The 17,269-nt window shown below is 41.7% G+C and overlaps 2 protein-coding genes across 2 annotated transcripts; one reads left to right on the plus strand and one right to left on the minus strand.

The window, feature by feature from the left end:
- The first annotated feature begins 1,090 nt into the window (after positions 1 to 1,090).
- Positions 1,091 to 3,217, plus strand: LOC105392118 (centrosomal protein 20). Its single transcript, XM_011563714.3, has 2 exons — positions 1,091 to 1,269; positions 2,703 to 3,217. The coding sequence occupies exons 1-2, from the start codon at positions 1,174 to 1,176 to the stop codon at positions 3,036 to 3,038; spliced, it is 432 nt and encodes a 143-aa protein (XP_011562016.1). The 5' UTR covers positions 1,091 to 1,173; the 3' UTR covers positions 3,039 to 3,217.
- A 5,481-nt stretch (positions 3,218 to 8,698) lies between these two features.
- LOC119693896 lies at positions 8,699 to 16,834 on the minus strand. Its single transcript, XM_048623119.1, has 2 exons — positions 11,372 to 16,834; positions 8,699 to 8,731 (listed from the first exon to the last, which is right to left on the minus strand). The coding sequence occupies exons 1-2, from the start codon at positions 16,832 to 16,834 to the stop codon at positions 8,699 to 8,701; spliced, it is 5,496 nt and encodes a 1,831-aa protein (XP_048479076.1).
- Positions 16,835 to 17,269: the final 435 nt, after the last annotated feature.

The following is a 17,269-nucleotide window of genomic DNA, read 5'->3' on the forward strand; positions in this document are numbered from 1 at the left end:
TGGAATATGAACATGTAAGCTGGCATGCGTTCGTTTCTAAAAAAACTTGTATAAATTAAATACTATTTGCAACGGCTCATCGCTATATATCAAGAAGGCTTTGGGGCATAATCGTTCGACAGTGAACAAACAGTAAAGGGGTAAAAAAGATTAAGGCATGTTTACCTTCATACACAAAAGGTAATTTATTATTTTATCGGCAGGGGAACGGTAATATAAAGGCAAATCTTTGAACGACATGCAATGCAGGTATTACGATATTGTTTCTCAATTTTAAGTTTTATTTAAGTAGAGTGGTTTTTTCAGTGTTTGAGTGGGTTGTTATCTTTAAGGGTCATTACTCGGTTAGTTTGGTGACAGTTTTGAATTGAAAAGGATAAAATGGGGATATCATATTTTTCTCATATCAATTAAGTGTCTACCGACAAAATCGGGAATTGGTAAGTCTCAAAAGTATGAACTTTGAATTAAATAGTTCACTTAATTATTAGGATTGCCATATAGGTAAGTACTTACTTCATTTAAGCGAAATAATAGCTGAATTTGTTATTATATCTCATCATTTTCCAATAATCCTTAAGCTGTTTTTAACAAAATGCGGAATTCACCACGCACGCGGGATGGCACGCCATTTTCCCGGGTCTTGCGTGCATATTCCACGCGTTACAATGAATACTTGTATGAACGAGTGCGGGGCAATCCCGTGTGCGTGATCAAATCCGCATGCTGATTAAAACAGCCTAAGGGCGCCTTCAAATTAGTCGCTAAGTGTCGCGCGACTGCAGCGCTGCAGTCGCGCTGCTGTCAAAATCCATATAAATTTTGTAATTTAAAAGATGCGCGACTGCAGCGCTGCAGTCGCGCGTTAATAATTTATATGGAATTTAGACAGCAGCGCGGCTGCAGCGCTGCAGCAGCGCTGCAGTCGCGCGACACTTAGCGACTAATTTGAAGGCGCCCTTAACGTTTATATTGCAGTTTAGTGCGCACACAAAGTATACTCTACACAACATACATCATAAAGCGAACAAAATTGATATTCAAAACCTTTTTGCCCAGTTTTTATGAAACAAATACCTACAGTCACTGACACTTTTAATGACACGAGCACACATGACGTAAATCAGAGCCGCTTGTTAAAAGTTGCGTCGTTACGTAAATATTGTGAACGAAATGGATTATACAGAGCAATATTCAGAGCAAGACTTCATCACTGCTATCAAGGACTTATTGAGGTCGGAAGGACATCTCGATAAAATTCAAGCCCAAGTTTGTACATTCATTGGATATGAGTTTGTGTTATTGTTAAAATTTTCATGTAGGGTGATAATCTCCGGGTCGAAGACTCTATCTAAGACCTCCCGCAGACTGCAGACTTTTAGTCGGCCGATAGTTTGGTCGGGCTCTTAATCAGTATGGAGATGTATGGTAGTGCGCACATTCAAAGATTATGTATCGGCCGATACTCCATACTGATTAAGAGCCCGATCAAACTATCGGCCGACTAAAAGTCTGCAGTCTGCGGGGGGTCTTACTTCAACTCACTTGCCAAGCGTGAATCTTAAGGTCATAACTCTTCAGACTTGGAGGAGGCTCATGTCCTACAGTGGAACACCACGGGTTATGTAAAGTTTTCAGAGAAATTTAGCAGTTGCTCTTTCCACCTTCAAAATTATTTGGTATATTTAATACACTTCACTGTATTCACTATTGGGCAAATAAGTCCCATATTACAAGGCGGGCGAGATAACTAGACACCTGGGTTAAATGACATTTGTCTTTAGTACTGAGTGCAAAAAAAGTAATAGCGATAATCCCAAAAAAAAAAATTTTTCTTTCCTCAAAAAGGGTATACTAAGCCGAAACCTACATGTGCAGCATGACATATCTAAGCCCGAAACGGAAATCAGAATTTCAAAAAAATATTCTCCATACTAAAAAGTCACGTGACCAACAAAGTTTCTGTAGGTTTCGCCTTAGTATACCCATGTTGCAACACCCTGTATATAAGTCCTGGCTGTCCACGAGGCCTAGCCTAGTGTGGTAGTCCTTGTTATATCACCACCTTTTAATTTTTACCAAACACTGCAACCTATTTTTTTGGTAACTTTCATAATAGGTATTTAGTTTAAATAAATATTTTTTCATTTCAAGTATTCAAGTTGTTACCTACTTGTTAAAGTAGTAACAAAAAAGTATGCGATAAAAAATATTTATAGTTAATCGTCTGATAATTCTTATGCTAACGCTACAAAAGGACAAGAGCGGGGCCTCGCGCGGGGAAGAGGGAGTGGGGTAGATTTTTCGGCCAGGTGTCTAGAAACTTTGCGCGGATTGTACATTACAACATTTGATAGTAAAAAGGTCTGCATTATCAAATCAATGCCCGAGGCGGTCAACTATTTGGGTTCAATTTTATTGTTATCGGTTGATCAATACTTAACAATCTTGCCTCTTTTCTAGAAACACAAAGATTAGGAGTTCCATTTTCATTTGATTGGATCCATATAAAAGGATTATACCTACTTAAATGCTGCAGTCCACTGAAAATGCTATGTAAAATCTGTATAAACACTCGTTCACGCTAATTTTTCATCGAGACCAAATTTAAAATAACTACTATAACATAACAGTTATATTATTATATTCAAGTAGGTATCTACCTAATTAGTACCAACCAATAACTTCGTTGTCGTTTACAGATGCGTTCAAAAGTAATAGAAGCAATAAAACACAAGCAAGAAGGTTTGACTCCAAACGGGAAAAACACTCAACCTCCTTCGCCCTCTGAAGAGGTTCTACTAATAAACGAGATCATCAGGGAGTATCTGGAGTGGAACGGGTACCTGTATACAGCCTCCGTGCTGGCCAGTGAGGCTGGCATGCCGAAAGAAAAAAGTTCCAGAGCAGAACTGTGCTCTAATGTGGGAGTGAGAGATGACGAGAGCTCCATAGCTCTGCCGCTTCTCTCCAATATCATTGCTGCATACACTGAACGGATTAAACGCAAGATCAGTAAGAGTAAAAGAGATGGGTAGATTTGGTGAGAACTGAGCCGTTTGTTATTATCCTGGTAAAGTTATAAGGTACTTACTGCTAGAACATCGTATATATTGATATGTGAATATTACGTGAATATTATTGCAGTGCTTCTTGAATTAACTACGTAAAAATTTATTGTGTCTGTTTTAAATAAAAGTAAATTCACAGCTTGGTATTCGATCCTTTACTCTTAATAATAGCACGTTTTAATCTTATCTTATCTTCTTTATCAGTAACAAAAGTTTTCAGAATTAATTTCACAACTTTCCGAAAGTCATAGAACAAAATTGTTTTTAAGGTTAAGTCACTACCTACTTATATTCTTTTATCATATGCGTATTATGCATTTGTAAGGCATGAATTCGATTATTTATAATTGTACATTATAGGTACGTGACTACGACCAACAACACATGACAACGTAATAAAACAGACATTATTAGATTAATCTCGACAATTTGTCTTCTCAATGTCTGTATAATATGTCCCTTGGCGGTTAAGAGGTCTACTTAAGGACGCTCATATATTATTGCTTTCTAGATCGGACCAACATTAAATCGTGTTACATTGTATACAGCGTGATTTTGATTTGTAATGAGATCTAATGAATTCATTATACTTATTGTTTTTCATAAATTGAGACCCGAAATGGGAATTCTTAACAATTGGCCATGCTACCAATTTATGATATGTATTTTTTATCATTTATTTCGAAAATATAGACCATTTTAAGAAACTAATTTCGTTATTTTAGATTTTTATTCATTACAACTATTTTTAATATAATTTTAAAATTTGGCCGGCTGAATGGATGTATGACGTCACAGAATCAATACTAAAATAAATATCTTTGCCTGCGCCACAAAAAAAGCAAGTGTCACTTAACGTCAGTGAGGTAGAATGTCATTGTCATCTGTCATCTAACTCTTAACCTACAAATAATACTCTGTGAAGCAATAATACTCACTGAAGAAATACTATCTCTGTTCTTGTTGTCATCGTAGTATCCACTGGTTTATTATTTATTCGTAGTAGAGATTCAAAACAAGGTAGAAAATAAATAAATAAAATCAATAAAGAGAAATAAACACACGGGCACCTACTCTGTGCACACGGGTGACACGGGCTGTGAGGTTCACAGAGTACATGAGGTTTGCGTTTATTGACGTTTGACGTTTACTTTTGTTTTGTAGGCAAATGTTATTATACTCTATGATCCTAATCGTCGTCATAGAAAGGACAAATGAAGGTTATTAGTTTTTATTGAATAATTAAAAAAATAGAGACTTAATTTAAAATCTGATGACGAGAAATTGTACTGGAAGCATATTCCTCGAAACGGTTTTAAGCATTTCATTCTTGTTCAGAAAGTTAGCATGGCCAATTAGGTACCATTTGACCCCTTTGACACCAAAATCGATTGATCCGTAAGGTAATACGTACTCTTGTTTAAATACTATTTGAATAATTCAAACAAAGTTATATAGGTAAACAATACAATCAAGTTCTAATTAACTACAAAATACACTTAATTACACCAAATAGATGGAGATAAATACAAAATGCTAATTCTAATCAATGTTCCATTCGGGAGTTGTATTAATTGCTTTGCCAATAAACGGTGAAATATTTCGTAGGCGTCAGTGACAACTAGCTAATGTGGAAACTAAATCCCGCTGGATATTAAACGAAGAAGAGACAATCAATGCTATTATTATTATGAATCCTTTATTTCAGCCAACATAAACCATAATTTAGCAGCAGTGCTCAATTCAATCCGAAAATGAGTCATTTTCAAACGTCCCCGTAATTTGCCCGAGTGGACGTATAATTTAGAAACGTCCTGTATATGAGCAGTTTGTGTGTGTAGTTAATGAAATTAATGATGTTTGTTTGTGTTGTGACAAATGATGGAACCTTCCAGAACCACAGTAGTTTGATTCTGATGTTAACTAATGAATTTCTATTGATTAGTTTCTGATTGTCTTAGCGTTGTATAATGAGTTTCACAGACGTATGAAGGCGTGATATCGAGTATACAAAGGTATAGTGCCACAAACTTATCTGTTCCGGTGAGAGCGAACTAAATTGGTCCATACCTCATTACTTACTGTACTAATGAATTTCATATTGACATAGATTATATGGACCAATTTAGTTCGCTCTCACCGGAACAGATAAGTTTGTGGCACTATATGCATTACACAGGTAGGTATTAATTGGTATTACCTATTATGTTTCCTGCATGTCAAAGCTAGGGTATTATGATGTGACGGGCATCTCTGCAGCACAACTGTTGTGAAATCGGTTTAGAAAATAAACCAAAACAGTCATTATAACAATATGAGCTGCAATATGTATGTTATGTGTCTGTCTTATAACCTGTCCGACTCTTAAAATCTTGTTTAATTCCTTTTGTGGTAATGGCAATAATTTCAAAGAATCACGCTTTTTTCCCCCAAAATTACCAATGAACAAAACTCCAGTTTTCGCGATTCGTCTTGAGCGACGTTGACAAATATCTCGAGTAGATACGTTTCCGGTTATATGGCAGGCTTTACATTTAATGTCTTGCTTTTAAACAGAATGGGATTCGAGTGGAGGGAATTGTCGGGAATCAGCGCGGAATTGGCTCGATCTGGCCGCTCGTCCCCGTGAGTGGCCATTGTGAATGGCATTTTCACTTCTATTACCTGCCAGTAAGTCTTGGACTACGGAGTTGGGGAGAAGTGCTAGTTATTCACCCGTGACAAAGGTATTTGTGAAAATCTTTTTTGTTATGTAAAGTTTTTAACGCAAGTGACATCATGCTTCGTTAAAATTATTTGTATTCATAAAAAAATCATATTCATACGGATAATATTTTTTTTATTCTTAATAAATAAAACTGTCTATTTTCTTGGCGTGTTTAATGATCGTTAGTTTTACGTGGTATTTGGTAGAATATTTTGTGCCCTAACACATGATACGAACGAAAGAGATCTAGCTATTAGACTTATCTAGGGTTGGATTTTATATCACCACAAATAATATAGGTAGGTACCATATTATAATTTTAAAGTTGGTCCGATGCCGATGACATCATGAAAGTAGCAGGACCAAACTGGATGAGTGTGAAACATCTCCTCCATGTTCCACACTCATCCGCAGCACATAGATATAGGCTGAAGAAGTTTTAAAGTCCACTTTACAAAAGGCATTTACCAATTTTGTTATTAAAAGCTATAATCCACATCGTCTTGCGGTGCACTTCTCCCTCCCATCCCATCCATAGGTCTAGTCCTTCCAGTAATCAGTTAGCCGGCAACAAAGCCTGCACTGGAGCCCAGTGGAGCCCATCAATAGACACGATTTGACAAGATAAATGCCTTTCATTGAACGGCGGCCATTTTAAAATAATCTCATTGTATAGTGCCACAAACTTATCTGTTCCGGTGAGAGCGAACTAAATTGGTCCATATAATCTATGTCAATATGAAATTCATTAGTACAGTAAGTAATGAGGTATGGACCAATTAAGTTTGCTCTCACCGGAACAGATAAGTTTGTGGCACTATAGGTATGTAGACATATAAGTGTAATCTGTCTGTTGAAGAAAGGGATGGATGGGAATAGTGTTTTTACAAGGCGCATAAAAAATAGTTTTTTAGTGATAAGACCACCATTTTTGTACTTACCTTTAATAATATTTAGGTATAATAGATGATGTTGTGCTCAACTCCTTTTGGCTTGGCATACCACTTATGCAACACTCTGTAGGTATTCGCTATGTAACGTCTGTTTCTGTTTGTGCACAAATATAATATTCTAGTTATCTTATTGAAAAGATACGAATTTCTATAGTTTTTGTCTTTTGCATTGCGGCTTTTTATAAATTTCGATATAAATATTTTCACTTGACATAGGTAGGTTCTTTTTTGTTACAGACTTCATATCAAATATACTTTCATAAACCTTTATCAAATAAGTAATTTTACTCCAAGTAATTTAGGTGGGGATTGCAAAAAAATAATGTCGGTTGATATTACGGGCACGTTCGTACCAACACGTACATTATATTCCTAAATCATAATAATATTACGTTTCATACAGGGCAGTTTTTGTTGAAACATGATTATGACAATCGTGCTCGTGTTTTAATAATTATGATAAATGTTGACATGGAAATTGTTGTTTATGTAATTACTAGCTGATACCCGCGAGCTTTGCTCACTGCTGACATATAGACAGACAAGATATAAAACATCCCAATGTTGTTAGATACAGATAGATCGAGTACTCTTTATTTGTACACCAAAATGAATCACAAAATCCACAAGTTGTAACTGCTAAGTCTAAGCGATCTCTGCCAGACAATCTTTAGATGGATGGGGTAAGAGATTAAGATTGGGTACGTGTTAGGAATTTAGTTTAAATAAGTTAGGTAAGTATATTTTATGTGGCTCTTGTAGGTTCTTATATTTTATTTACCATACGAGTATGTATCTGTATAAGGATATTAAATATTTAATCTAAATCTACATAATATAATCAGGACTAGAACCCTAAACTAACTAACACGTATCATGGAAGAGCTTAGTTAGATCCAAATGGGCTTCCATTATCAGCTCTCTGGCAGCTCTAACTAGCTGATGTTTCTCGGAAAGACCACCTAGTTCTAGCGGTGAAGCCTACACGTCTCTCTGGCTATTCTATCAGGTATGTACGTCAACCAACTGTAGACAACGGAGGCTCGCAGTGACAAAGTAACGAGTTGATGATTTTAATGGAATTGACAGGTAAAGCAGCGTCTACACTAGACACCCCGAGTCACCAGTAGGCGTTTTATTCCATTTCACTCATTTAAGTCCTACTCATTAAACAATGTAGAGCAATTTCTTCCAGCCAACCTTGCATAAATATTTGTTTTAATTTTATTTCACCCTGAGGTTAATCTGTGTTATTGGCAGAATCGCCCTGCTCTTTCTATCAGGCCCAGGCCACGCTGGTCAGTGGGGGCCATCGAGGCGATAAATTAGGCAATTTGCGGCCACAGGCGAGCGGCGCCGTCGGCCGGTTTATTAATCACCCATGTGTTGCCACCGGCGATCACTTAGCGACAACTCCGCTCTTTATTTATGTTTAAGCGAGTCAGGGTGTGTGTGACCGGTGCACTATATTTAAACCTCCTGAACGGCTAGCATGGGGCGCTTTTAAGACGTGACAATAGGTTGCATCGCGCTCACTCACATCGCGCAGCTTCAAGACCGAGCGTGATAGAGAACTTTTGTCACGCGTCTTTTGCGCCCCGTGCTAGCCTTTCAGATAGCCTCCCCGAAAGAAGCAGCAGTAAAAAATAAATACTAATTTGACAGTAATTTTCGTCACTAGTCTAGCTCAAAGTTTGTGATTAGTTTAGGGTGGACTGACTACTAACTACATTAGCATTGAAAGTTTTTACTCCTATTTGAATATTCCAAGTGCTGGCTGATTCTATTACGCTTTACGTAATTAAAACAAAAAACAGGGTTCAATTTAGTTCAATCCTATTCCAATAAGATTTTCGTTAAACTTAGACTAAATGCGTAACTCGATTCCTTCTCCATCATTATCCAATTATTAACGGTAACATGCTCCTCCAGGGATTCACCTTAAAAGCCTCCCCGAGTTCAAATATTTAGGTGGCCTCGGAGAGATCAGCGGTCAGCGCCTATGAGATGGGGGACGCCGAATTAGAACTTAATTTGTGGTAAGTAGAGCACGTAAAATGAATGGTCGTGCGTCTGTTACAAAATACACTCACAAGCAATGAAAAATGCCGACTCCAAAAAACCCCATTTTTTCAAACATTTAATTTAAAATTTTGAACAAAATATTATGGTTTTGTATGTTATATCCTGATGCTCTGTTGGATAAATATATTTAATAAAATAAATATTATATAGGTTTTTGCTCACGTGATGGTTCAAGGTCCAAAGCTCGGCGTGGAGGGCCCTCCCGATGCTTGAGTAATCCGTTTTAATCTTGAGGTTCTCACACACAAAATCACATGTCCACTTATAATCGTATACACAAATACAATGCCTAATAGCAGCTGGTAATATTTAACCGAAAATACAAATATTGCGAATATCGAGACCGCGCCGAAATACAAGAGCAGATAACCCGACGAGAGGCTGACAACAACTGAGTAGACTGTCAAAAAATAAAATAACCTACCCACATACAAATATAAGAACCTACCCACATACAATTATTAAAGTGTTCGTCGGTACCGAACATGCTCGGTTAAATGTACCTTCTTCAATGTGCAGAAAGCGTAATTAAGCTAGCCTTTTCCGTTTAGGAGTAATTTGGTGCTTTTCTCAGTGGAATCTTTTCATTGCCCGTGAGTGTTATATTAATTCAATGATATAAATGCAAACACATAGGTACCTAACTATGTTTGTTTTACGTGTATTGGGTATTATTACTGTTTTACTAGTTTTTCAAATGGTTAATAAAGTATCCTACCGATTCCTACCTATAGGAAAAAAACACTACTATACCATGTATTTTTATAAAAAGTATATATTAAGTACATTCAATTTACAAAAGGTTACAGAAATAATTATATGAGTTAGAATTTTCTATAATTGCTAAATTTTTTTGTAATTTTTAATTGGAAACTCAATATTATAGGTCTGTGACGTGGGAGTGAGCGCAATGAGCTGAGATAATCACTTTACAAAAGTTTATTGAAATTTCATGATAGAAGATTAGAGAAAAGTGCCTACCGAACTTTCATGCTTTTATTTGTTACCTTGGAAGTTTGTTAATTGTACACAAAAATGGGTATCTTATCTATAATAATATATGTACATAAATGAAACAAGAATACGGTTCGTACCGATTTGAATTAGGTACCGACCTGTATTTATGCGAGTAAGTTTCTAAATGAAGGTTGAAACCTAAATACTGTTTCACAAATATCCCTCACCGGACAGGAGGCCACTCTCGTAATCAACTCAATATTGACATGAAAATTGGATGAATAGGAAACCATTAAACCGGTAATTGACAAAAAATAAAAAACAAGTTAGATTTACGAGCAAAAAAGAAAGGTATTTGTAGCGAATTGCTTACAGTTGCAAAACGAAGATAACCGATGGCCGTAATCCACTTGAACTTGCTTCTAAGGTTGTTGAATACCTAGGCTTAGGTAGGTGACCGGGGCAGAAGTAAAACTCCAGTTTCTTTCTTGAAAAGTGAGCAGAAAGGGAGGCAGAAGTGTTTTCAGGCTTCTTCTAGTCTTCTTATTGTTCCTCTGTTTGGCTGGCGTAGTACGACTTCTACCTAGCGAAATGGTTGCTTAGCTACCTCGAAGCTATGCCGCACAGACGAACCTTGTTTTTTAATCATTTTTTATTGCCCTCTTTTGCTTCCCTTTACTGTTTCAAACGCATTTATTTATTATAAAGACTTAATCTATGTACATTTTAACGTTTTAATCAACTTAATTACTAAATAATCTAGCAGGGAAATAAAACACACCTACTCTAGGTACATAAACTAAAAAGTTATAACAATTTTCCTTACATTTTACTAAGTAATTTCTAACATTGCACAATCATCAATATCTCTTTATTGAACTTAAAACTAGTTAATAACTTATGTACATGAACAAAATAAACGTAATCATCATGATTTTAAACAGAAAAAAGGTAAATAAAACAATCAAATTTTCACAAAAAATAAGACCCAGGCGGAATTGGTCACGCAAGCGCTATCTGTTTAGCGCAGCATAAACATGGCCGCTTTTGGCATTGTTTACCGCGGTGCGTATTGTTTTCAGCATTCGTCGTCAACAGTCTCCCCCTCGTTACGTAGTAACCGGTTGCAGGTTCTGGCGGCAGGATGCTGAAGTCATATCGGGTGGTGCTGTGGTTGTCAGGATGATCAGCCTCGTTGCAGGTCTTCGCAGGATGCCGTGCTTGGTTCTCACGTCGACGATTCTTACTGTGCCATCTGGTCCAGGGTGTGTCGCGACGATCTCGCCTCTAGGCCACGTACCACGTGGTAGTGAAGAGTCCACGATTAGTACGATGTCACCGACCTTTGGGTTAGTGTAAGGTCGGCCTGGGTGGCGGCGTGGCAGCAGTGTAGGTAGGTACTCCTTCGTCCATCGTGCCCAGAAGTGATCCGCTAGGAGTTGGCAGGTCTTCCACGTCGCAGTACCAACAAGAGAACTATTGTGAAACGTTCCCAGTGTCGGCAGACCACATGATTTTCCAATCAGAAAGTGGTTAGGTGTTAGTGCTTCCTCTGCGTCTGGGTCAAGACTTATTTCAGTGAGTGGCCTTGAGTTTACCACATGTTCGACTTCCAGGAGTAGTGTGTGAAGCACCTCTTCTTTGGGCGATCTTTCATTCAGAGTTGCTGCTAGTGCTGTCTTCACGGAGCGTACGAGGCGTTCCCAGGCTCCGCCCATGTGTGGGGCCCCGGGAGGGATGAATTTCCACGTGATTCCGTAGTTTTCAGTTTCTCGTACTAAGTCTGTTTGTGATAGACTTTTCAGCTGTTCTTGAAGTTCTTTGTTCGCACCCACAAAGTTAGTTCCGTTGTCGCTGTATATTGTTGCAGGGGTCGATCTGCGGGCAGCCATTCGCCTCAGCGCCAGTATCATAGAGTCGGTTGAGAGTGAGTTGGCCAACTCTAGATGGATTGCACGCGTAGTCAGGCATGTGAATAATGCGCCCCAGCGTTTTTCATGACGTCTTCCAACTGTCACAGTCATTGGGCCAAAGTAGTCCACGGCGGTACATGTGAAGGGCCGTTGATAACTATTCAGTCTTTCTTTAGGTAGGTCGCCCAGGGGAGCACTCTGTGGTTTCTGTCGGCGTATTTTGCACGTCAGGCATTCTCTTGTTATCTTCTTCACGGAGTTACGTAATTTCGTCACGTAGTATCGTTGTCTTATCTCATTCATGACTGTTTGATGGTTGCCATGGTGAAGTTGTCGGTGTTTCTCTTCGATGAGTAGGAGCGTGACGTAGTGACTTCCATCGAGCACGGCGGGGTTCTTGTAGTCGTGAGGTAGGTATGGAGCGGCGCCGACTCTCGTTGATAGGTATATTATGTCGTCTTCAGTTTTCAGCGTGAGCGTCAGGTTTTTCAGTTTTGAGCTTTTAGGTATTTTGGTGTTATTTTTCAGGTGATGTTTTTCGCTCTTGAAGCAGTCGTCTTGTATCTTGCGGATTAGGTATTTTTCAGCTTTGTTTAGGTATTCTTGCGTGAGTATCACGTAATTTATTGTGCTCCGTTGTTGAGTAGGAACAATTTTGCGCGGGATGGTTTTGGCAGTCTTCTTGATACGCCAAGTGGTATCTTGTGTAATTTTCTTAGTTACTTGAATTTGATTTTTTCTTGATTCAATTATTTTCTTGAATATGTCGACGGCTTGAAACACGCGGGCGGTCGCTCGTAGCAGTCGCGTGAATTTTGAAAACTTTTCAGGTTTGATGAGCTGTTCTTCAGTGTTGATGACGTGCAGGGCGCAGTTTGGTTTTTCTTCACCGGTAGTAGGTATGTTGGGAGAGCTCTTGTCTTCTGGCCATTCGGATTCATCACAGTAGAGGAACGGTGGGCCTGTGAACCATCTGTGTTGTATGTCGAAGTGAGAGGGCGCGTTTCGTGTAGCGTCGTCTGCGACATTCTGAGCAGTAGGTATCCATCTCCACTGAGTCGGCTTCGTGTGATCTTCAATTTCGGCTAGTCGGTGTGCGACGAAGGGCTTGAATGTTCTCGGGTCCGACTTTATCCATGCGAGGACAGTTCTCGAGTCGGTCCAGTAGGTAGACTTGTTTATTGTTAAGTCCGTTTCCTTTGTTACTGTGGCGGCTAGGCGGCAGCCCAGTAGTGCGGCTTGCAGTTCTAAGCGTGGGATAGACACGGGCTTGAGTGGTGCCACCCGTGACTTTCCTGACAACAGCTTTACTTCGACGTGACCATCGGGGTGTATTGCTCGCCAGTATATTGCTGTTGCATATGCCTTTTCACTCGCGTCGCAGAATACGTGAATTTCGCCTTCAGTTAGCTTCGTTGTAGTGCATCTAGGTATATTCAGGTCTTGTAGCTTTTTCAGGTCTTGCAGCCACGTTTTCCATTTTCGTTCTTCATTTTCTTTCAGAGGCTCGTCCCATCCGATGCCCGTGCGGCATACATCTTGTAGCATAGCTCTTCCTTGTACAGTTATCGGCGAGGCCAGCCCGAGCGGGTCGAACACGGACATTACTGCGCTTGTTGCCTCGCGTTTCGTTGGCGGTCTCGTGCCCTCTATGGCGTCAGACGGTGTGTTTCGCAGGTTCAGCGTGAAGTTGAGTTGATCTGAAGACACGTTCCATCGGAGTCCCAGTGTTTTCTCGACTTGTTCGCTATCTTTTCCCAGGTCGATAGAACCGTTGTTTCGCACGTCTTCGGGGAACTGTTCTAATATCTGTGGCTTGTTGCTAGCCCATCCTCTGAGTAGAAATCCGCCTTGTTTGTGTATGTAGTCGACTTCTGAGATGACACGTTTCGCGGTTTCTTCAGACTGAAAACTTTGTAGGTAGTCGTCCATGTAGTGGTTGCGTTCTATGGCTTGTACCGCTTCCGGGTATTTTTCTTTGAAGTCGGCTGCGTTGCGATTTTTTGCATATATTGCGGTGCACGGTGACGATGCTGCGCCGAATATGAGTGATTTCATTCGATATTCTTTCGGCTTCTCGCTGTCCTTTTCTCTCCACAGGAATCTGAGACTATCTCTGTCTTGCTCGCACACTTGAATGCGGAGGAACATTTCCTTGATGTCACTCACGACTGCTACCGGTCCCTCTCTGAATCGCAGTAGTACTCCGAATAATGATTGCAGTAGGTCGGGTCCAGTCAGTAGCGCGTCATTTAGACATTTTCCGCCACTTCTTGCGGCTGCGTCGAACACCAGGCGAACCTTGCCTTTCTGGGGATGCACGACGGCAAAATGAGGTAAGTACCAGGCTCTCGATGATGTAGACGGTCCAGGTACTGGTTCAGCGTAGTCACTGTCGAGTAAGTTTCTTATTTGCTTCTCATACTCGCATTTCAGCTTTTCATCTTTCTTCAGTCGTTTTTCTATACCGATTAGTCGCTTCATTGCATTTTCGCGGTTGTTTGGCATAGTTTCATTCGGAGTTCTCCATAATAGACCTGCTTCGAGTCGGCCTGCGGGTAGTCGTCGGCATGTTGCTTCCAGTATCTCGTTGGCTTTCTTCTCGGGGTCATTTGAAGGCGTTTTGGGAGTTACGCCTAGAGACTCGATGCTGAAGTGATGTTTGATTAGCTCGTCCATCTTGTCTTCGCGAGTTGTTCGTATGTGGTTCACGGCTATCACTGGTCTTGTGCGGAATGTTGCACAACCGTGTAGTGTCCAGCCTAGTCTTGTGAGTGAGGCTACAGGTTTGTTTCGGTCTCCGGATTTCACGTCTTGTGATATGATTAGATGCCAGTTGTCTTGTCCAATCACTATTCTCGGCCGCACGTTGTCGTAGGTAATCACGTCGGCGATGTCGGACAGGTGCGGACAGTCTTCTATTAGTGTGTGTGGCACCATTTGTGACGAAATGCTCAGCTTCGAAATCGTGTAGGCATTCATTTTTTCAATGTTTCGTGCGTATCTTCCTTGAATCTTCAGTTTCAGTCGCCTTGAGTCGGGCTCGTTCATTCGATGTCCGCCGATGCCTTCTATGCATAGACCTTCCTTTGGACCGGTGGCTCCGATGCAGTCGGCCACTTCTTCCTCTATGAGTGTGATGGTGGCTCCTTCATCCAGCAGGGCGTAGACTTCAGTAGTATTCTTCGGGCCGTATAACTTCAGCGGCACTATCTTGAGGTATCCTTTCATGGTGCACAGGGTGTTCACTGAGTGCGTCTGTTTGTCTTTAGCTTGCTGTGGTGTATTCGTGGGTTGCGTGTCTTTAGGCTCGGCTGGCTCCTTGTCGCCTTCCTTGTCTCGGTGGAGGAGCCTGTGATGTGATCCTCTGCACCCGTTTTTTCCACATGGCTTCGCGCGGCAGTTGAAACCCCGGTGTGTGGAGCTCAGGCATCGAAAACACACATATGCCTTCTTGGCAACCTCCCATTTTTCTTCCAGTGGTAACTTCATAAATTTCTTGCATGATTTCAGAGCGTGTTTGTCACTGCAGGCTGGGCACTCTTGATTGTCCTTCCGAGAGGTCAACATAACTTGGTGGTATTCTTCCTCGTCGTCGATGATCGACTCGTTCTCAGACTCGGCACTGCTGTCGCTTATTTCTTCTTCATAGTTGTCCGCTCTTGTCATGTGCACTTTGTTCTTCATGCGGTTGCACAGTGGTTCTCTCTCCCTCTTGATGTATGGTCGGCTCTCGAACTCGCAGGCTTCGAATTGATCCGCGGTCCGGTTCAGGAAAGACGTGAGCGCGAGTAATACTGGCCATTCTCGTGCTTCTTCTGCGGCTTTATATTCAAACCACTTGAATCTGATCATGATGCTCATCTTCGATAGTATCTTCTCATATATGTCTTCAGAGTGTAGCATGTGTGTGCGCTTCGTAAGTTGAATGGTGTTCACCACGTTGGCTACGACTCCGGCGAAGTGAGCGAGGTTGCGAGCGTCGTCAGAGAGCGGCTTCATTTTCTCGATGATTTCTAGTTCGCTTCTTATCAGTCGTAGTGGTTGACCGAATCTTCGTTGTAATGTGTCGATGATAAGCTTCGGATTTGTATCGTTGAATAACATCGAACGTACTGCTTCTTTAGCTTTTCCTTGTATGGCTTTTCTGAGCCTTGCGATGTTTTCAATCTCGCTGAAGTACATCTCTGTATCTCTGTATGTCGCTCTGAATGCGATCCAGTCGCTCGGCTCCCCGGTGAATGTATGCAGCTCACTCATGTACCGGGGTGCGATCGGCGGCGGCTGATGATGATGAACTTGTCCATCATATGGGGTGGCGCGTGTGTGCGGCGCCGTAGGTTTGCCGTTGTAGAGACGTGGCGGTTCTGACATGTGGGGTGCCTGTTCACAGTATCTTCCGTACTCCAGTCGCTCCCCCTCGTGTCGTCTTGCCGATGTGTGAGCTTCCACGTGTGATGTTGGAAGTGAAGTGAAGCGCTTCGCTGTTGATTCCTCGACCCATTTGTCAATATGGCTCGATCGTCCGGCCTGGCCATGAGGCTCGTCGTTGTCCTCCTCCAGGTCGCTCAGATCTGTCTCGGATTCCAGGTGAATCAGCTCCAGCCTCATCTTGGCTAGCTCCTGTTCAGCTTGCGCCTTCTTCGCTTCTTGTCGCTTGATCTCGATCATCTGTTCGATTTCTTTCCTTCTTCTTATTGTCTTCGATGTCGAGGCGTGCGACGTTGGCCTCCTTCGAGGTACCACAGTGTGCTCTGACCCGGCCCTCTTCTCGTGATGGGTCGGTGCAGTCATCTCTCTCTCCATTGGCTTGTTGCTGGTACTTTGCTTGCTGGCCGGCTCGTCGAGTTTGGCAGTCGACTTGGCTGAGTTTCTTGACGTTCTTGAGGTTCCCGTTGCCCCGGACGTGCCCGTGGTACCGGACGTGCCCGTCGTGCCGGACGTGCCCGTGGTGCCGGACGTGCCCGTGGTGCCGGACGTGCCCGTGGTGCCGGTGGCCTCCGTGGATCTGGTGGCGTCGGTTGTTGCTGTTGATGCTGACTCTGCCGGCGAGTTGTTCGTTGTGCCTTCTCTCTCGCGAGTTTCGACGGCTCTCCCTTCAGCGGTGGGGGTCGTGTTCCGACTGGTCTTCGCTCGTGTGTTCATCATGTCGCCGTTCTGCTTGATGTGGGCTCCACTTGATGTCCCTCGGCGATCTTCTCACGTACAAGGCGAAGGCAGTCTACTTGGATCGACCGCACCGCTTCTAAAGCGTTAATTGCAAATACGCAACGTCAAGGTGTTACGTAATGCAACCGCGCTGAGCGCGTAGTTTCTCGAACACTCCGCCTCTTCTGTGGGACGCTTAGCAATATACGAGCCGATAGAGTGGCAACGTAATCGCATCAGCGTAGGCTTCGAATCGTCCTCTTCACAGCGTATTACTCCCAGTAATCGCTTATAGGCTTGATTCTCCTCCTCTTCAGCTGCTGGTCTCCTCCTCTTCGATGAAGCTTCTTGGTTGCAGAATCCGGCTCGAAGGACCATGAACTGTAGCGAATTGCTTACAGTTGCAAAACGAAGATAACCGATGGCCGTAATCCA

This window comes from Plutella xylostella, chromosome 9 (assembly GCF_932276165.1).
Source record: "Plutella xylostella chromosome 9, ilPluXylo3.1, whole genome shotgun sequence".
NCBI classification, from domain to species: domain Eukaryota; kingdom Metazoa; phylum Arthropoda; class Insecta; order Lepidoptera; family Plutellidae; genus Plutella; species Plutella xylostella.